The following is a 22,422-nucleotide window of genomic DNA, read 5'->3' on the forward strand; positions in this document are numbered from 1 at the left end:
TGTGTAACAATTTTAGATTTCGGATTCTAGAGTTAGGGTTAGTTTTAGGGTTACGGTTACGGTTAACAGTCTAGTTAGGGTTAAGGTTAGAGTTAGGGGATTAATACGATATACACCGTTACAGCGCTAACTGTTTTCAACTGAATAGACGTCAGTGATTAGTAGAAATTATCAAAATAAGACAATTTTTTACATGAAATAAATTTGAATACAAAAATATTTTTCTGTTCTATAACACAAAATAGATATAACACAAAATAGATAAGTATACGAAGTTTGAAAATCTTTCCGTACCAAAAACACTACATAAAACATAAATGAAAACTGGCGCCCCCGTTTTAAAATAGATCCAGTGACTTCACCAAACCGACAAGAAGAGCACTGCAAGCTAACCAACCACTTATGAAACAATAAGGGACTCTCTGCATCAGTAGTTCTCGACCAGGGTCCATACAAGATTTTGGAGGCTCCACACAAGCAAAATTAATAAATTGGGGACCTACAGTAGTATGTTATGGGTCCATGAAAAAAAATTTGCCTTAGATGTACTTATTGCAAGAAACAGCTACATTTCTTTCTCTAATGTTTTACAGATTAAACATGTTTCCAGTCATTGAGTTCTATTGCAAACCTATACAAGTAAATTGAGTGAAAAATAAAATAGGAATTTTGAAAGAAGTATCTATAAAACCAGTTTTTAAACAGGGAATGACTATGGGGTTCCACCAGAATAAAGTAGGAATCAAAGGGGTCCATAGGTGAAAAAACAATGGTTGAGAACCACTGCGCTACCTGGTTGAACAAGGAAGGACATTGGATAATATAGTGATAGATACTTCTAAAAAATGAGATGATCTTAGCTGGAATGGTTTTCATTGTAAGTCTGCTCAATGGGGCTATTGTAGAATGAGCTTAACAACTATTCACGTGTAACTTATGAATAAAGTTTGACAGTTGAAATTACTATGGCATTTGAACTGATCTAACTCTGAGAACTGTCAATGGCATGGAGTTTACATATAGTTATATTATATCATTCACGCACTATTGCAGCCGAGAATTTTTGTTTTAATAAAATATATTAAATTTTTTAAATGTTATTCTCAGCTGCAGTATTTTACGTACATTTTAATTTTAAGTACATTTTAATTTTAAGTACTTTTTAGTTTCCTCTAGAGGTGACGAATTAGGCAAATTCTACTGTAGAAATCTTGTTCTGTACTTTTCCAGGTATAATAACTTAAGAATAGTAACATGCATGCTCCCACATTTTTTATTGTAATACATAAATGTGTGTGTGTGTATGTGTACACATACATCATCGTTATTTTAATGCCTATTTTTCATGCTTGCATGGGTCAGACAGAGGTAGATCCAACCCTCATCTCTTTCCAAACATGGTAACATTTCCCCATGGCTGGACATGTTTTCACAGAAGATTAGAAACAAAGGAAACTACTTGTAAGACAGTGATGCTATTTTACAATCATCACAGAATGTCAAGGCAAGGAGACACAAACACACATATACATACATAACAGGCTTCTTTCAGTTCCCATTTACCACTTGGCTTGGAACTAAAATAAAAAGGTGTCCAAAGTGTCAGACTGAACCCAAAACCACCTGGTTGGGAAGCAAACTTCTTGCTCACACAGCCATTATGGTGTATGTATGTCACATAGTTCAGATGGAATTTGTTGAGGCAAATTTTTGTACAGCTGAGTGCCCCTCCTGTTGCCAACTGTTACTTGTTTCCAAGTAAAATAATATTTTCACAGAATACTAGAATGAAGGACACCACTTGCATGATGGTGACACTCACTTACAACTGGAGATAGTAACACATAAAGCACGCACACGCACACACACACACACACACACACACACACACACACACACATATATGTAGCTATATCTATATGATGGGCTTCTTTTAGTTTCCCATCTACCAAATCCTCTCACAAGGTTTTGGCTAACCCAGGGCTGCAAGTAAAAGATATTTGCCCATAGTGCCACTCAATGGGACCGAACGCAGTACTATGTGGGTGGGTAGCAAACTTCTTACCACAATGCCACACCTGCACCTATGTGTGTGTAGATATATCAATTTATATTTCCCATATAACTTTTCTCTCTCTCTCTCTCTCTCTCTCTCTCTCACATACACACACATAAAATGTGCATATATGTGCAGGCATACACATATTTGTGTATGTGTACACATTACCACTTTTAGCATATTAATCTTTAGCATTCTGTCTGGTTCAGTGGATGCTCTCTGTGGTTGGCTGCACATTCCTGGTGAAGGAGCAGTGTCTAGTCCATTCAGTCTTAGCTCTAATTAATTACACAAAACTATTAGTACCACACTAATTACATTCAATTCACTATATATCTGGGTCACTTCCTAACCAAATGTCGCTGTAGTATGTTTCTGCCTTGTTATAACCTTCAGTGTCCAAACCAGAAATAGATGTTCTAACAACAAGCAGTGATGTGGTCACCAGTGGTAGTGAGGATGATAATGCCTTCTTTTTTTTTTTACCTCTTAGATCCTCTTTTGTTTAAAAAGACAAAACTCTCCATTAAAATCCACTAAAATTTCAATGAGGGTTTTTTGTTTTTGTTTTTCTCATTCATATTTATTTCTATTGATGAAATCTGAAGCTTGTTTCCAGTGTTTCACACATTCACATCTGTAATGCAAGAGTGTAACTTTATAGCCCTCGAAACTTTATATTCTGATATATGGTCGTAATTACCAAATGTAATGGAGAGCTTCTGCAAAAGTTTCAAACCCAGAAAAATAATTGAAAGACCAATTATCTAAAGATTAACATAGCATAGATGAAAATTCTAACTTGTAACTGAAAGTCATAGAGGCAACTTATATTTATATATATTCTTCATCATCATCATGCTTTTTTTTTAACATCTACTTTTTCCCTGCTTGCATGGGTCAGATGAAGTTTATTGAAGCACATTGTCTATGGTCAGATGCCCTTTCTGTCACCAGCCCTCACCTGTTCCCCATGACTAGACATGTTTTCACAGAATATTGGAAATGAAAAATTGCTTTTATGACTGTGACATTCAGTTACAACTATTATGCAATGTCAAGACAAGGTGACACACACACACACACACACACACACACACACACACGTGCATATATAATGGGCTTCTTTTAGTTTCCACCTACCAAATCCACTCTCAAGGCTTTGGTTAGCCTGGAGCTATAGTAGAAGACCAAGGTGCCATGCAGTGGAAACTGAACCCAAAACCAACCATTTGGTTGGGAAGCAAATTTCTTAGCTACACAGCCACACCTATAATATGGGTGGATGCATGCATGCATACATAGTGATGTATTCTTGATACAAGTAATAGATGCAGTAGGGTCTCTGTGAGGAAAGTACAAACTTGGATGTGATAGATTCACAAGAATTGTTAGTACTAAAAGAAAACCATGGAATGAATTTCAAGATTTCTTTATATAGTTCATATTTAACCCTTTTTATACCAACCTGCCTAAGACCACCACCCCCTAGTTTTATAATGCAAATTAACTGTTTGAAAGTGATCTAAGTTAAAAACCTTCCCTAAAAATTCCTCGTTCATTTATGTTCCAGATACCAGTTTAACCTTAATAACAATCAGGTCTGTGAAGTCAAAACAAAACACTTTGACTCCAACTCTGACTCTTGTTCTATTGGCATCTCCGACTCCTCTTTATGTAATTAAGTGATTGTGGTCTACATATCTCATAAAGCATATGCATACACTTGTACTCTGAGTAGACCTTTATGTTATAACTGGTTTATATTAAAGAATAAAGATATCGTGAGTCGGAATCAGACTCCAACTCCAGCTACCCTTTAATTGTTTCTGACTCTACAACTCCGACTCTGACTCCACAGCCCTGATAACAATAAAGTTATTTCAATAAATTTTTCATTATTTCCAAAATTAGTTGAAACAGCAGCAGTGTAGTCCAACAGAAATATAGTAACAAAAGGCTTAAACTATTTTGTTACATATGTAACATTAGTTCTGGGAGTGAAAGCATTGTCAATAGAGTAAGAAAGAGGTAGAAATTTAGGAACTATTGGCCTTTGTTTCAGATATACATTCACTTACTGAAACTGGTGTACATATACAAATCTGATTTATTGAATTTGTCTGCACTAATTAAATCAGCATCCTCTGGGACATCGTTATATTAATAGCAGCAGCAACCTACAAGATAAAGACTGAAAGCAAGAGTGTGTGTTTGTTGTACTTGGTCCATTGATCCTTTACACTAATGGAAATCAAATTATGCATCTACTCTAAACTCTAATTACTGTGGAACATTTAGTCATACAGTCTACTATTTCTACCAACACCATCTTCTCTTTTTACTTCTATTTATCCAGTTTGAATGAATGAGGGGCACCCCTCTCCTTTTGTTTTTGTTTTTTTTTAACTACTTAACTATGAACCACACATGAAACCAATTTTTGGAAGCCAGATAAACTAGAGCAGAGTTATTTGTATTGTTTAGGGGCGCAACACAACTATAATTGATAAATTTTAAACTTGTCATCATGTGATTAGTATTCCAGTCTCTTATCATCCCCACTTTTAGATCCACTTTTCCATGCATGCAAGGATTAGACCTCTAGCACAGCATGGGAAGTAATATGCCATTGTTCATGACTCATTAGTTAATGTTGAACAAGGCCAATAACATAATTATTTACTCTTCATATCATAGAATCCTTGTACTTTGCTTATCAACATGGTGACTTCTTCCTATCAACTCATGTAACTTGAGCTGAATACAGTCTATTGTCACAGATATATGGAATAACTAAATTTCTTCAAATTTCAGATATATCTTCTAAATATATATATACTGTATATATACTGGCTTACAGGTTGGAATTTGAACTTTTAAAAAATCACCACAAAACTAGGGGTTGTCTTATATACCCTGTATAAAACTGAACATTAACTTTATGTGGTTTAGAGTAGCACCAATGTCGATGGAGAACAGTATGAAGCACTCATATAGATCCTATGGTTCTGCAGTGCAGTATTTTCTACTGATACTTGCACATATTAATGGAGAACACCATTAAACACTCACGTAGATCCTATGGTTCTACAATTCTGTACTTTCTTCTGATACTTACACGTATGTTTGGGAAGCTGGATTAATATTAAGATTATATTAAAATAACTGCACAGCAAACTTAGTGGACAGACACCAGTCACCATTTGCAACAGCTGACGAACAGAAAATGTAAACAATCAGCCCATTCAGCCAGGTCCCAGGGTCTGTTCTGTTTACACTACCTCGCTAGAGCGCTCTCTCATGCAGCACTCTGCCAGCCAAGGGTTTTCAGAACAAGTGTAGTTTACGGTAACTAATCTACCTGTTACATCAGATTAGCAGTATGTACCAGCACCTTCTGTGACTGGCCAGTTTGTGTCAGTCAGACCAATCACAATAAACCTTACAGTTACCGGTTACTTTTAAACACTTATAGACAGGGTTTCTTGAAAAGGCTCAAGTTGTTACTCTTTCATTAGCTGCAGTATTCTCACTGGGTGAACATTAATTTCCAGGTACTGTAAAACCCGCTCATGGCTCCAAGGGATAAACAGTGGAAATATGAAGCTGGTTTTAAGCTGAAAATGGTAGCATACGCCAAGTCCCACAACAACTGTGCTGCTGCAAGAGAATACAGTGTAATCAAGATGCAAGAGTTTGGCGATTAAAGGAAGACTTATTAAGGAGTACACCCAGGACAAAATGTGCAATGAGAGGAGGCTGAGGCACTATACACTGGCTGATTCTAGAGAAGCATGTAGCAGACATGGTCCATGAGCAGCGTCAAATGGATATGTTGTTTCAAGACCAATAGTCTCGTGAAGCAAGACAAAATTTACAAATTAAAGAAAATACTTGCAGTGTACTTTATAACATTTCTAATATATTACAATATAATATTATACATACCGTAAGTAAATCTGTAAATCCATTTCAAGTAAATGGTGTTACCATGGTATACTTGACACCATGTTAGTTCCTGTAAAATAACTGATACCTGAGTGACATTACTACAGTGGTGTTTACACCAGCCAGGTATGTTTGATGTGTATTATAGTAAGTAATTCACAATATTTGGTCATCTTTTTAAAAGAACTGGATAAATTTTAAACAACCAAGACTGCAGAATTGTTGCATACAAAGTTTGCTGATTGAAACATAGTTAAAATGCTACTGAAACAAGAAAGGCAGAGGCTGCTGGGGAAGCTACAGCTCACCAGACCCCTTTAACTATGAAGCTTGTGCCTTTGGCGTTTGAGCTATTTGCCACAAAAACTTGGGATAGTCTTATACAGCAAGTATAGCTCAAAATCCACTTTTTAAATGGAAATCCAATTGTATGCCCAGTCATATTATACACCTGCATGTACAGTATATGAAATAAAATTATATATAACATTCTTATTTAACTTTGTTTTATTTCATTGAACCACAATCAATAATTGTCCATATGGTGACTTCTTCCTGTCAATTTATATTTCATTCCATTTTAGTACAAAGTCTGTCCTTGCAGAGACACATCTGTGTATACTGTTTCATGCAATGACTAATATTTTACTTTGTCTTATTTTCTGCTTTTAGCCTTTAGTAAAGTTCAAGAGTCACTTGTACTATGAAGAAAAAGATTATGTTTCTGAAGCTGAGAAAAACCTACAAATTAGCCCTAGAAGCAAGGTAACAGTATTATCTGATTTTCTTGTTTCCATTCATTTCTAATATTTTAACAATCTAGTAACATTTTCCATTTAAAATATTGTTGCCCTTAAGTTGAACCTCTCGTACCCATAATGGCTAGCAAGTATAATGTAATGAAGTAATTCATAGGGAAGCTTTTTATGCATAGTGTCTGATCTGCTGAGTAGAAAGCAAATCTCTCAATATAATCATTTAAATGGTGACTTTTGTTCAAAGTTCTGAACCTTAGAACAGCATATCATATTATAGACAAGTAAAAAAAAAAAAGATTCCTAAATGGAATAAATGAGTTTTTGTGAGAAAAAGAAGCCTGATATTTTTGTGCAGTATTCTTTATAAAGAAAAATGAAGTTTCATCTTTTATCTCTCATCTTTCTCTAACAAAAGATCCTTTCTAAAACATTAGATTTCTTCACGAGGTGAACTATTTTCATTATCATAATTTAACGTCTGTGCTCCATGCTGGAATGAATTAGATGGTTTGGCATGATCTGATGTTTCTAAGGACTGCATCATATTCCAGTGTCTGTTTTGGCATGGTTTCTATTGGCTGGATGCTCTTTTTTATGGTAACCACTTTACAGTGCTTTTGCCAGCATGAACCAGTATATATTTTATCTAGTATACATACAATACATATGTATATACTCCGTAGTTAATGATGACGACTGCATTCTATATGTGTTCAACTATATCCCAGTGAAAATAGCTAAGATATTTATGTCATGTTTGAGTGATTTGCAATATCAAAGGCATGCAGCTTTGAAATGTCTAAATTTATTTTAAAAAGTCATTTAAACCATTCTAATATATAAACATAACTATAAATGCTTGTCTATTATTTCTCATTAAGGATTTAATTTTCATCAAGTTATATTCTAACAAATAGACATGATTTGTTCCTCTCCTAATGTCAGTAGCTTTATTATCATTTTAAAGTTTATTTTTCTATACTGATTAGTCTAAATTAGAGAGGTCAGCAATACATCATCATTCTAGTCATCTTGATTCTACATCATATTTTGCTGCAGCTATTTAACATTCAGTGCCCTTGTTTCACTGTCATTTGTTTTCATATTTCTTATACACCTTTCATAGAAAGGCTTCTAATTCATTATTCCAAATATTCTAAATTTTACTCAGTTTTTTCTCAATACTATTTATGTTACAGGATATCAGAAGAGTCCATTGCTATCTGTGTGATCAATAATAAAAATCTTTCACATTACAGATAACAGATACAGATAACATGGCCAGCTCACACATACCCATGTTTGTTTTCCATTTTACATCTGCTTTGCATGCTAGTATATTTTGAATAGATGTACATCAAGGGATATTTTTACATACTTTCAAAGTTTGAATGCCTTCCTTAAAACCAATATTCCAATGGAAGTGTTGTTTTCCAATCAGTATGTGTATAGCATTAAAAGAAGTAATTTTTCATCAGTTAAGAGCCCTTCTATAAAAATAATTAGTCTATCCTTTTACAAAGTGGTATAGGCATAGCTGAGTGGTTAAGAAGTTTACTTCCCAACCACATCATTTTGGATCCTACTGGCAGCATCACAGCCATACAAGCAGTGTCCTTCATTTCCAATCTCTGTGAAAACATGTCTGACCATTGGAAAATATTACCTTTCTTGGAAGCCAATGAGGGTTGGTAACAGAAAGGGCATTGCCTCAACAAATTCCATCTGATCTAAGCAAGCTTGAAAAAGTGGACATTAGAATAACTACGAAGTTGATGATGATAACAATGATAATGTTGATGATGATTATCATTTTACAGTCATCTAAGCACACAGAGAATTTATATCAGTGTATAACTTTTTACTAAATAAACAATACTATAGAAACAAAATCTGCTCAAGATAAGTATTAATATAACCATCAATTAAAAAAAAAAGTATTTAGCAGTTGTACTCCTGCTCCATGCCAAATATTCATCTCTATAACTTCTCTGAAGCATTTTACCTTAAAGTAGATAGATCATGTTCAAATTCTTTTCTGAAAGTGTATGTTACTAGCAGTCCCAATTGAGAAAATCCTGCCATCATAAGCATTTCAAGGCTATGTTATCCAATATTATGTCCTTTTTTTATGATTACACAGAGGTTCACACATTGGCTGATAATATTCCGGCAATATTAAAATCTGACAACTTTTCACCACAAGTCAACTCAACAATGTAACTGTTAACATTACATCTGAATATTCTAACTCTAAATCACATTATTTTGTACTAGGCTTTTGTTATACCTCAGCTGCTGGTATCATTTTATTATCTGATGCAACTAACTATTGTAACTCTAACTCTATTTTCATATCTTGCAGTTAATTACTTACAAAAATGGTGAAAATCAAGGGGTAATGTTTACTGATATCTTTGAAGGAGTCTACCACCCTTCTGTATCATTATACAAGAATGCTACTGTAAGTATTGATTTCATTATTTTGTATATTTCTTTCCTTTCTTCTAAATTTGTTTGCTGTGGATTAAGCAAGTTCAGAAAACTATATTTAACCCTTTAGCATTCAGGTTAATGTAATGTTTTTTTATTCACAGTGTTTTGAATTAATCACGCATTATCTCGTAGCTTTGAGATTTTGATGGTGTGATTGTTTATTTTTAGAATGACGTTATAGGTTAGGTGTGAGAGGCCAGATACAGCCAGTTTGAACATAAAATAGGTAGAATATTTAGGCCAGATGTGGCTAGTTTAAATGCTAAAAAGTTAAAGGATTTGTGCACACTTCTAATAAAATTTACAGCGAGGTGTTCATCTGGATACTCAGTACTTATTTTGTTTTGATGACTACCCTAATTACCATCTAGCTAGTTCTGGTAATTTCTGCCCTTTTGTGGGCTCACTACCCTGATACATTCAGCATTATACTTTTCTTTCTCTTTTTTTTTTTTTTTAATATAACTCTAACATACTCTTTCCAAGCTTTCAACAAATTTTACAATTTTTCAGATTATTCTGCATATGAGAATAAGTTGATCAGTATCCAATAGTTCTCCTGCATAACCCTCAAATACCACCTAAATAAAAGAGAATCAAAATCAATACATTAGTGGACTTGTGTATAAACTGGGTCTATGCGTATAGGTGCAGGCTGGCTGTGTGGTTAAGGAGTTCATTTCCCAACCAACATAGTTTTGGGTTCAGTCCCACTGCATGGCACCCTGGGCAAGTATCTTCTATTATAGTCTCAGGTTAACCAAATCCTTGTGAGTGGATTTGGTACATAGAAAAATTGTGTGTGTGTGTGTGTTTGTGTTTGCATCTCTTTGTTGACATCACGTGAAAGTTGTAAATGAGTATCACTGTCATACAAGCAGTGTCACTTGTTTCCAATCTTCTATGAGAACATGTCCAATCATGGGGAAATATTATCTTACTTGAAAACGTGTGAGGGTTGGTGACAGGAAGGGTATCTGGCTATAGAAAATCTGCCTCGATTAATTGTGTCTGCCCCTTACAAGTATAGAAAAGTGGATGTTTAAATGATGGTGAGATACGTGTGTGTGTATATAATTTATTTTTATTTATATCCTAGGTCTCTGTAAATTTTGGACCTAATTTCAAATATCCACCTAAGGATTGCGGCCCCTACACACCAGTAAGTAATTCCAAAGTTTACACTAATTTCTATTGTGGGGAATGGGGTTGAGGACTTGAAACTTTTATTTTGATTATTTCTTTAAAGAAAATGTGTGGCATCAGAAGCAACATCAACAACTGCAAGTCTCACAGGTGATGACTATGATTGTTGTTACAGCTGTTTCCAGCACACCACTTATTAGATTTCCAAACACAGCCAAAAGAGAAGCTTCAGAGGCCAACAATGTAGGATACCAAGAAAGTAAGAGATCTCCTTCAGTACAGGACCATCTAGAGCTCTTCCTCTTGAGGTTATAGGGCAGAGCATAGCATAAAGAAATATGAGAAACCATCAGAGATAGTGAAGAAGAAAAAGAGGGAGAACAAAAGTAAAAGAATGTGTTTTGTATAAAACCAAGTAGGCTACTTTAGATCCCAACAGAAGAATCCTTGACTGATACAAATGCTGAAGGAGGGGCTATGTGCTGCTGATGGAAGAAGAGAACGAAAACACTTACGTTGACATAAAAATCATTAAAATGATATCTTTTTAGTGGAAACCCACACCAGAAGCCTATTGGCAACTGGATATGAGCTACAGAGAGGGTTTGGGAGATTTTGGAGGTTGGCCTAAAAACTGACAAGCAATTTTAAAAAGCAGTGTGCAGAATGTGATTATAACTAAAGTAAGAGTCATGTAATGGCCTAATCTTTACTAAGTGGTGGGTGCTTCTTATCGCTGTTCAAGTGGGTTACCCCACTTTTTTTTTTTTTACTTAATTCCTAATCTAAATATATTGTTTTTGCCCCACCCACTCTTTATCTTATACATATTTTGTAATTGCTTTTCATATGGCATATTTGATATAGTAAATATTGATTGATCTTTGTGACCATCATCATCATCATTATTATTAAGGCGGTGAGCTGACAACCGTTAGCTCAGCAGGCAAAGTGCTTGATGGCATTTCACCCATCACTGTGTTCTCAGTTCAAATTTTGCCAGGGCCAACTTTGCTTTTCCTCCTTTTGGGGTTATGCCAAAACATTGCAGCCTTTAAAACCTCCATGCTTCCTGAAATTCACCAACACTACACCTGATATCCTCCATATACATGTGTGCATGCATATGAATGCATGCACACATGTATATTATAACTCATACTCTGACTTTTGTACATAATTCTATGTACTGTACATGCACCTTTGATGAGTTGTAGTGCACCTGAGCACTATACACAATGATTTCATAATTATTATTATCATAAAATAAATACCAGCTGAGTATTGGAGTTGATGTAATTTACTTGTTCCCTCCCCCAAAATTGCTGACCTTGTGTCAAAATTTGAAACCATCATCATCTTCATCGTCATCGTCATCATCATTATTATTTATGCGGCGAGCTGGCAGAATCATTCATGTGCCAGATGAAATGCTTTGCAGTAATTTACCCATTGCTACATTCTGAGTTCAAATTCTGCCAAGGTCGACTTTACCTTTCATCCTTTCAGGGTCGATAAAATGAGTACCAGTTGAGTGCTGGGGTTGATATAATCGACTCATCCCCGCCCCCAAAATTACTGCCCTTGTAGCAAAATTTGAAACCATTGTTGTTACTTTACTATTATTATTATTATCATCATCATCATCATCTTTTCTGTTGCAGATGTCGAGGGCAGCTGGTGAAGCTATGGTGGAATATTCTTTGGCTGATATTATCTATCATATTGAAAATGAAGGAAACACACCTGAATTTTGATATTTACATTTTCATTTAGTCAAAGATTTCACCCAGGAATACTATTTCAGTTAGTTACCTGATCTTAGGCTACCATTATTTCATGTTTTTTTTCCATATCATTATTATTTTTATTATTATCATTATTATTATAATTATTTAAGTATTAATATTTTACTGGAGTCAGTCTAAAGAGAAAAATGCCTTAGATATAACTGAAAAATGTTTCATGACTTATCAGGTTGCTAGGATGTCACTGGAAACTAACTTTATGAATAAAGTGTGTCAAGTGAGAGACAAGTTAACATACCAGCACAGCAGAGGCCATCACTCACTTAGCTATTTACAACAGCTAGAAACCACAGATATGAAGCAATGAGTAAAGCAAAAAGCTACAACGGGGAATCAAAGTCAAAGCTGTTGCTTGTCATCTTTAAAAAATGTCATTTTCTTGGATGTACATGATTCAAAGCATCAAATATTTTTCATTAAAAACAAATTTTTTTAATTTTTTTATAATTTTCTCATCTTTTAAAAATGTGTTTTTTCCATTGTTTTAATTGTTTTTCTGTTTAACAAATCATATGAAATATTTCCCAAATATTTTACTCTTTAGCTATTAAATTATTTTTAAAAAATTTTTATGTTATTGTCATCATCATCATTATTATAAAGTCCTTTTTTTTTTTCTTGCTTGCATAGACTGAATACATTGTCTCCAATACACTTGTTGCAGTCTTTTGTTATCCTCTTCCACATATTCGTTCCACTTGGATTGCTTGATACTTCTTTATCCAAGCACATCATATCTCCCTTCTAGATCAGTCCTCTCTCTCTCTCTCTCTCTCCATATATATATATATATATATATATGTATGCTTGTTGTTTATGCACCTGTCTTCGTCTTTTGTTTTTCTGTAAATTTCAACTATATGTATATATCATCATCATCATCATCATTGTTTAACGTCCGCTTTCCATGCTAGCTTGGGTTGGACAATTTGACTGAGGACTGGCAAACCAGATGGCTGCACCAGGCTCCAATCTGATCTGGCAGAGTTTCTACAGCTGGATGCCCTTCTTAACACCAACCACTCCGAGAGTGTAGTGGGTGCTTTTACATGCCACTGGCACGAGGGCCAGTCAGGCAGTATTGGCAACAACCACGCTCAAATGGTGTTTTTTACATGCCACCAGCACAGGAGTCAGTCCAGCAGCACTGACGACCTCGCTCAAATGCTTTTTCATGTGCCAGTAAGGTGACACTGGTAATGATCATGCTCAAATGGTGCTATTTACATGCCACCGGCACGGAAGCCAGACAGCTACTCTGGCAGTGATCACGCTTGGGCAGTGCTGTTAGCGCTCCACTGGCACGCGTGCCAGTCATCAAATTTGATTCAATTACGATTTCAATTTCACTTGCCCCAACAGGTCTTCACAAGCAGTTTAATGTCCAATGAAGGAAAGGTTGGCATGGGTGCCAGTCATCGAATTTGGTTCGATTTCGATTTCACTTGCCTCAACAGGCCTTCACAAGCAGAGTTTAGTGTCCAATGAAGGAAAGGTACACATAAGTGGGCTGGTTACACCCCTGGCAAAGGCCATGGATGATGGTCTCACTTGGCCTCTGGGTCTTCTCACGCACAGCATATTTCCAAAGGTCTCAGTCACTAGTCATTGCCTCGGTGAGGCCTAATGTTCAAAGGTCGTGCTTCACCACTTCATCCCAGGTCTTTCACAGGTTCCCTCAACCACTAGGGCACTTTTTCACACTGCTATCCTCATCCATTCTCGCCACATGACCAATCGTCTCTCTTGCACACCACAACTGATGCTTCTTAGGTTCAACTTTTCTCTCAAGGTACTTACACTCTGTCGAGTATGTACGCTGACATTACACATCCATTGGAGCATACTGGCTTCATTTCTTGCGAGCTTACGCATGTCCTCAGCAGTCATGGCCCATGCTTCACTGCCATGTAGCATGGCTGTTTGTACACATGTGTCATACAGTCTGCCTTTTACTCTGAGCGAGAGGCCCTTTATCACCCGCAAAGGTAAGAGTTCTCTGAACATTGCCCAGGCTATTCTTATTCTAGCAGCCACACTTTCAGCACACCCTCCCCTGCTACTGACTTGGTCACCTAGGTAACGGAAGCTATCAACTACTTCTAGTTTTTCTCCTTGGAATGTGGCAGAAGTTGTTTTCTGCACATTTTCAGTGTTTATTGCTCCTGAACATCTGCCACAAACAAAAACTATCTTCCTAGTTAGCCTTCCTTTGATATTGCTGCACCTTTAATGTGTCCATAGCTTACACTGGGTACATCTTATAGAGTTTCTACCTACACCTTTTCTACAGATCGAGCAGGGCCATCTACCTGAAGGGGTTTGTGGTTTGTCTACCTTCCTACTTATTAGGACTTTGGTTTCAGCTAGGTTGACTCTAAGGCCCTTTGATTCTAATCCTTGCTTCCACACCTGAAACTTCTCCTCTAGTTCTGATAGTGACTCAGCCATAGAGGAGCTCCCAAGGGCATCCTGTCTTGAATTCCTGTGTTATTGCCTGGAGGACTATGATAAATAGGAGGGGGCTGAGGACTGAACCTTGGTGGAACCCTACCTCTACTCGGAATTCTTCACTGTACTTGTTGCCGACACTCACCTTACTGACAGCGTCCCTGTACATGGCTCGCACAGCTCTCACTTAACCATTCATCTATCCCTAGTTTCCTCATTGACCACCAGATAAGGGATCGGGGGACCCTGTCAAAGGCTTTCTCCATGTCAATGAAAGCCAGATATATATATATATATCTCACACACACACTACATTTTATTCCCCTTATGTTCAGTTTTTCTCTCAGCTTATTTGTGCTACATCATTTATGCACACCAACATTACACAACCAACAGAATATGTTTACCTCATTTCCTTCCAGCCTTTACACATCCTCCACAATTAATGTCTAAGTTTTGCTACCATGCAGCATTGCACTTTATACAGAAGTACCATACAATCTACCCTGAACCTTTTCCCATCTTGTTCTTACTCTGGCCACTATTCCTTTGGAGCACCCTACTTCAATGCTGATTTGGTCACCTAGGTAACAGGAACTGTTAACTCCTTCTAAGGAACCTTCTGAGCACTTGGTTGAATATATTTCATGAGTGTTCTTACTACTATTAACTATTTGCTTCTGATACTTACAAAATCAGCCTGTTTGTGACCTTATTACACTTCAGTGTAATCTCATAGCTTACATTAGGTGCACTGTATGGTTATGAGTGTTTTTATTATTGTTGGTTTTTATCTGCCTTAACTTACCATTAAATTACTTTGGCATAAGGATGTAAGTTGAGCATCTGAATTACTGTACTTTATTGATCCACAGCAGAATGGTGAGGTACAGTACTCTACACTTTTAATGAACTCCTTGTGCTTTTATTAATTCCTTCCTTAAACTTGGTGCCAATGTTTTAACGGAAAGGGAGTATAGTGAAATAAATTAACCCCAGTATATTAATGCTACTTATTTTATTGAACATCTTAAGGGTTTCAGTTCCTAATGTCAAGGAACAGAACTGAATGATATGGCAAAATATTTAGTCTGACAACCCATTGCACTCAGAATAATGAATATTAATTGACCTGGAGTTGCATTTGTTTAACATGTGATTTGATCTCAAAACTAAAGCAATTACAACATTGTAGTCATTAACTACACTGTTAGTATTCATTTTTTTACCTACTTGTTATTTTTGTAGTAATAGTAGTAGTAGTAATCATGATAATAATTGTTTTTAATATAGTCATAAGGGGCCTGAAATTTGTGAAGAGGGTTCTGAGGTTGATTCAAATTGATGTAACTCCACCTCCCACCTCCTACAAATTTCTACTACTGTGCCTATGTAAAATTACTACTACTACTATTATTATTGAGTGAGAGGGCAGTGCATACCATCAAAGTGACACTGGGGTAAAATATACAAAGCCCAGTATACCCATTATGACTACTCGTCTGATAAGGGTACACTAGACACATGCATCACAACTATGTGCACGACATGGTGATCTTGTATCAAGATAAACAGAGCACGACCTTGCAGGTGAGGCCCAGTTAGAATTTTTTTCAGGTCAAGTAGCTCGTCCCACTCAAAAGGTCCCTGAATAAGAGTTGTTTAAGGATGTCGAACGAAATACCCATGTTTCCAAAGGTGAATTAGTCAAACCCCCAAAGAATTCCTCTCAACACTACTTCCTCACTACTTCTGCTCATGATCAGAGATGCACATATCATCAGCCACCAAGGGACTTGCTCAACTGGTTAAGGTCAAACAACTGACAAGCAAATCTGTGGTATTAAGCAGAATATTTGCAGTAGCCCATCTTTTTTATACCAAGACAAAATAATGTACATGATAACACTTACAATCAGTTAAGATCAGAAGCCATGAGAGCCACTGCCTGGTACTGGTACCACTGCTACTATTATTATTATCGTTGTTGTTATTGTTATTGTTATTGTTATTATTATTATTATTATTATTATTATTATTATTATTGTGGTTGTTATTACATTGGCAACACTATGCTTTATATTATGAGTTCAAATCCTGCCATGGTCAACTGCCTTTCATTCTTTCATGCTCAATAAATAAAATACCAGTCAAGTACTGGCATCGATATAATCAACAGTTTCCAACCTCATAAACATTTTGGCCTTGTGCCTGTTAGACATTATTACTATTATTTAAGAAGTGGATGAAAAAAACAAGTGGAGCACTACATTTAATACTGTTTAGTTCATCTCTACAGTCTGAGTTCATATCTTACTGTAGTCAACTTTATCTTTCCAAGATTGATAAAGTACCAGTCAAACACTAGGATTGATTTAAATTGTCTGTTTTCTCCTCTCAAAATTTCTCACCTTGTGCCTAAGCTAGAGATTATTATTAAAAATATATGGCTATATCTTACTTTCACAAGAACAGTGTTATTCTTATTTCTTTACTACCCACAAGGGGCTACACACAGAGGGTACAAACAAGGACAGACAAACGGATTAAGTCGATTACATCGACCCCAGTGCATAACTGGTACTTAATTTATCGACCCCGAAAGGATGAAAGGCAAAGTTGACCTCGGCGGAATTTGAACTCAGAACGTAACGGCCGATGAAATACCGCGAAGCATTTCGGCCGGCGTGCTAACGGTTCTGCCAGCTCACCGCCTAACAAGAACAGTGTAATTCTTTGAGACAAAAATGCCAAATTTAAGAACAAGCATGAAAATTTGATCCTCAAACTTCCATTTTTATCATACTCTCAGTGAATGTCTTTCAACAATTTATACTGCTTTATCCAATTTAGTAACAAGCTCATTGCCAACAGAGCTCATTATCTGCTAGTTATTCAGATAGCACATGGAATTTCAGGAAGATTATTAGTATTTGCTGCAAAAAAAGTGTCAACTGAATAGAAGTTTATGGTTTCTGAGATTTGTGTGGCAATTGAGAACAAACAATCAATATGTTGTGGATATTTGACAAAACTTTCTATCATTACTGTTATTTATAACAGGAAATAACCTATAAACCCAGTACTATTAGACAAATAGATATGTGATGTCTGTCATAACTAATTTAAGTTAATCTTCAGTGTTTAATTAGCATTTAGACTAAAACTAGCATGTCTTTTCATGATGAACGTAATAAAATGATTTAGGATATATTATTAATAACTTACATATGGTCTTCATTTAAAGATAGCTCGAAGTGTGATTTTGTGGGGAGAATCAACAGTTACATTGGGATGTATGTGATATGAATATATATGAAATTGAAATATTTCTTGGAAATAAGTTTGAGATTTGCTTAAAGTTTGTTGAAAAAGATTAACAAGGAAGTATATAAGTGAGGATAAACAAATTGGCAACTTTAAATAAACACATGTTTTATAGCAGATATTTCCTGCACTAAATCTGTTTATATCTGAAGAAAAGAAGAATTTGTTGTTGGCTGTAAATTGTATCATGACCATAGCAGCTAGGAACGAGAACTGTTGCACAATTTACAAATATTTTTATCACTTTAACATAAAAAGAAACTGTTCTGGAAATTAAAAAAAAAAAAATTTCTAATTTCAAACTGAGATCTCTTACTTGGAGTTACAAATGAGAGCTTAGAATTTTGTTTAATCCTTTTTCTGTTTCTTTGTTCAGGTGACCTTAGAGATTTAAGTTCAAGGTGAAATAATTATATTTCTTTCATGTGAGAAACTAGAGTATATGTATAATAAGAGCAGAGAGACAAGATAATCTTGCCTTCAGGTTATCTTAACTGTCACCTTCACTTTACATGAGATTGTACATTGAAATAAATATAGCCACTCAACAATTCATTGGTCTACATTGGCTTCAATCAGATTGAAAATGAAAACTTAAAAACTTAAAGTGAAATATGTCTGTTTTCTTACAATAGCAAAAGAGTACAAATTTGAAGAAAATGCAGACAGTTAATTGATTTGACTCTTAGTATACTGGTACTCATTTTGTTGACTCTCCCAAGGGATAAAAAGTAAGTTAACTTTAGCATGTTTCAAGCTTCACACTGACATCACTAAATATCACAGGATATTTCTGCCATCTCTGACTGTATGGTTCCTAAGCTCTCTTTGCAACCACATGGTTTTGGGTTCTGTTCCACTACACAGCACCTTGGGCAAGTGTCTTCTACTATAGTCATGGGCCAACCAATGCCTTGTGAGTGAATTTGTAGGTGAAAACTGTGTGGAAGCACATTGTGTGTGTGTGTGTCTGTATGCGTTTGTTTACATCTCCATAACTTGGAAATTTGATAAAAGGAGACCAATACCAGACTTTAAAAATATGTACTGGGATCAATTTGTTAATAATACTTTTCAAGGCAGTGCTCCAGCATGATCACAGTCCAATGACTGAAACAAATAAAAGATAAAGATATATGTAGGTATGGTGGAACAAAGAGGAGAAGTAGAACACAATACATAAGAGTTTATATATTTTGTTCAGCTACAAAGTGACTCAAGGACCAAGAGTTTGATGTATTGCACTTATCAAATTTGATGTGTGTAATACACAAGACTCTTCAGTCCTTGAGTCACTTATGTAACTTTATAACTGAATTATATGTGTACACATAAACATTAATACATATGCATAGATGCAGCTCATTTGAAATAAAATATCATTTCATAAGTGATAATAAGAATTTAAAATTATCTGAAAAAATTGTCTGTGATAAAAAAATATCTGTTAATAAAAATCCTTGTTTCTGGATTGCAATTTCATTCACTATTGTAGTATTTTAATAATTTAAACTTCTGGTGCTTTGTAAAAGTATCTTAAGTGACAGTTCTATCTATCAGTTACAGTTGACAACTGCTCTGATTATCTTTTATAAGCTACATATTTAAATTATGTATTGTAATTGCCTGCTTATCCTTACACAAAAAAATTGTTATTACCATACGTGTCACCCGCACGAAAACGGCCACGCTCGAAATGGTGTCTTTTATGTGCCACCCGCACAAGCCAGTCCAGGAGCACTGGCAACAATCTCACTCGAATATTATGAATATTATATATGTGTGTGTTGTGTAAAGGTAAGATCCAAGGATCAAGGTGTAGGAAGTTAGTGAGCTTCAAGCAATCAGTGGAAGATATGAAAGAAATTTTCAGGAACAGTATTGGTTTATTGGTGCAGAAGATTGTGAAATTTTCCTGTATTGAAGTACGATAAGCTGGGTATCTCTGCTAGTTATATATACAACAAAGAATAAAAGAGGTAAGAAGTCCATGTGTTAAAAATATATAGTGAAGGCAATGAACAAAAAGAAAAAGACAACACAAAAGGGATGGGTTTTAGCAAATGTATTAGTTTAATGCTTAAAAAGGAAGGGAAATAGTCTTAACATTTCAGACGCTAGTCCTTCATCAGAAGAAAAGTAAAAGAGGCATGAGAAAGGAAAAGTGGTTAAGAAGTGAGAGAGGGAAGAAAACAGTGTGGAAGATAGGGAGCAACGTTGGAATATGGGGTGAGTCAAAAGACGAGACAGGAGTATAACCATATTTTGAGATGGGTGCTGTGTGTGTGTGATTTTGTGGCAAGTATGGAGGTATAGTGGTGTGATTGCTTGTGCATTTGTGAGGAAAGTGTGAAAGTAAGGAGGTGGGAGCAGACATGAGTGAGGTAAAATGGATGAAAAGAGAAACTTGTTATAAACACCTTAAAACTTCATGCTTACACATCTATTGGTTGCCTTCTAATTTTCATTTATCAGCTCCTCATTATATGGAATTTTTCTCATTATTTTCACTCACTCCTCTCTCTAAACTTGCTGGTTATTTTTTTTTTTTTTTTTTTTTTTACATTTTTTTCTCTTTCTTTGTTTTTCAGGCGTAGGAGTGGCTGTGTGGTAAGTAGCTTGCTTACCAACCACATGGTTCCGGGTTCAGTCCCACTGCGTGGCATCTTGGGCAAGTGTCTTCCACTATAGCCTCGAGCCAACCAAAGCCTTGTGAGTGGATTTGGTAGATGGAAACTGAAAGAAGCCCGTCGTATATATATGTATGTTTGTGTTTGTCTCCCCCAACATCGCTTGACAACCGATAGTGGTGTGTTTACGTCCCCATAACTTAGCAGTTCAGCAAAAGAGACCAATAGAATAAGTATTAGGCTTACAAAGAATAAGTATTAGGCTTACAAAGAATAAGTCCTGGGGTCAATTTGCTCGACTAAAGGTGGTGCTCCAGCATGGCCACAGTCAAATGACTGAAACAAGTAAAAGAGTAAAGAGAGTATCCCTTTGATTTATAGACTTTACATTAACTTCTATCACATTCCTCCTGATCCTCTAAGTACCTCACAGAGCTAAAAAAAATGTTTTTCTTTACACCAGCACTGTAATTTTACCCTCTTGTTCATAATTTTCTTCCACATTACAGCATCTCACACCCATACCCCTATTTACACTTCTGCCACCCTCTCTACATTCTTCTTGCCTTCCCTTTCATCTCACACTTATGCCTGCTCCCACCTCCTTCCATGCCTTCTTCATACACCACTTAACAATTTCACACTAGCCCATGCCACTACTGTACTTGCATACCCCTGCACACATGCACACTATAAAATCTCACACTCTCCTTGTCCCTTGTGCCCACACAACTACCCCTAATACCTTGCTCTCCCTCCCTCCCTCTCTCTCTCTCTCTCTCCCCTTAGCTACTTTTCCTCTTTCATACACCTTTATTTCTATACTTTTCATCTGATGAAAGACTAGCATCCAAAACGTTAAGGTACTTTCTCTTTTGTTTTTTAAGTGTTAAACTAATACGTTATTTGTTAAAACTCGTTTCTCCTGTGTTGTCTTTTTTTGTTGTTGTTGTTGTTCATTGCTTTCACTGTGTATGTGTGTTTGTATTGGAAAACAGTATTAAGAACCACTAAAATACACTTCAACAATAACACAATTACTGAAAATTGTGGGATTGCCTGTCAAGTAGATGACTTTTTTTCCAGGAATCTATTTAGACAATTATATATACTCGTTTGTATATAACATCCTAGGTTGTAAGTAGGTGACCATTCCACAGACATGTGTACCCTTTAGCACTTAAACTGACCAGATCTGGTCTATCACACTCATCTTAGAATGTCATTCTAAAAATAAACAACCACCTCCTTGAAATCTCAAAGCTATGAAATGATGCATGATTAATTCAAAATGATGTGAATAAATAGATATTACATTTGACAGAATAATCTGAATGTTCAAGGGCTAATGTAATTCTCAAGCAGAATCAACATGACAATGTGTGTCAAGGCCATATCTTTGAATCTAAATTTACAATGTATCCAACAGGCTTCTCTACATTTGCTAACTACTTAGTTCCACTCACAAAATATGGGCATGGTGGCGTTAGGAAGGGCATCCAGCTGTAGAAACTCTGCCAAATCAGACTGGAGCCTGGTGTTGCCATCCGGTTTCACCAGTCCTCAGTCAAATCGTCCAACCCATGCTAGCATGGAAAGCGGACGTTAAACGATGATGATGATGATGATGATATATATATATATATATATAATAATTTTCCAGAGGATGTAGCAACCGTTACCAATATAGCATAAGAACTTACCTTAGGAGATCATTAACTAGATTCCTTAAGGGTCATTCTCACAGTTTATATTTATATTATAAGGTTTTTAAACTTTTAAATTTTCATATTCAA

At 35.8% G+C, this 22,422-nt stretch overlaps 1 protein-coding gene across 2 annotated transcripts in view; it reads left to right on the forward strand.

Moving 5' to 3' along the window:
• LOC106883251 (set1/Ash2 histone methyltransferase complex subunit ASH2) overlaps positions 1 to 12,786 on the forward strand; it is a 154,711-nt gene extending 141,925 nt beyond the window's left edge. For both annotated transcript variants that reach the window (XM_014934184.2, XM_014934185.2), the window contains exons 15-18: positions 6,683 to 6,775; positions 9,134 to 9,232; positions 10,364 to 10,426; positions 12,075 to 12,786. In XM_014934184.2, coding sequence (XP_014789670.1) covers positions 6,683 to 6,775; positions 9,134 to 9,232; positions 10,364 to 10,426; positions 12,075 to 12,167 — 348 coding nt within the window. In that variant the 3' untranslated portion in view covers positions 12,168 to 12,786. The remainder of the gene's footprint in view (positions 1 to 6,682; positions 6,776 to 9,133; positions 9,233 to 10,363; positions 10,427 to 12,074) is intronic.
• Positions 12,787 to 22,422: the final 9,636 nt, after the last annotated feature.

The sequence above is a fragment of the Octopus bimaculoides genome, chromosome 3, assembly GCF_001194135.2.
Source record: "Octopus bimaculoides isolate UCB-OBI-ISO-001 chromosome 3, ASM119413v2, whole genome shotgun sequence".
Classification (NCBI taxonomy): Eukaryota; Metazoa; Mollusca; class Cephalopoda; order Octopoda; family Octopodidae; genus Octopus; species Octopus bimaculoides.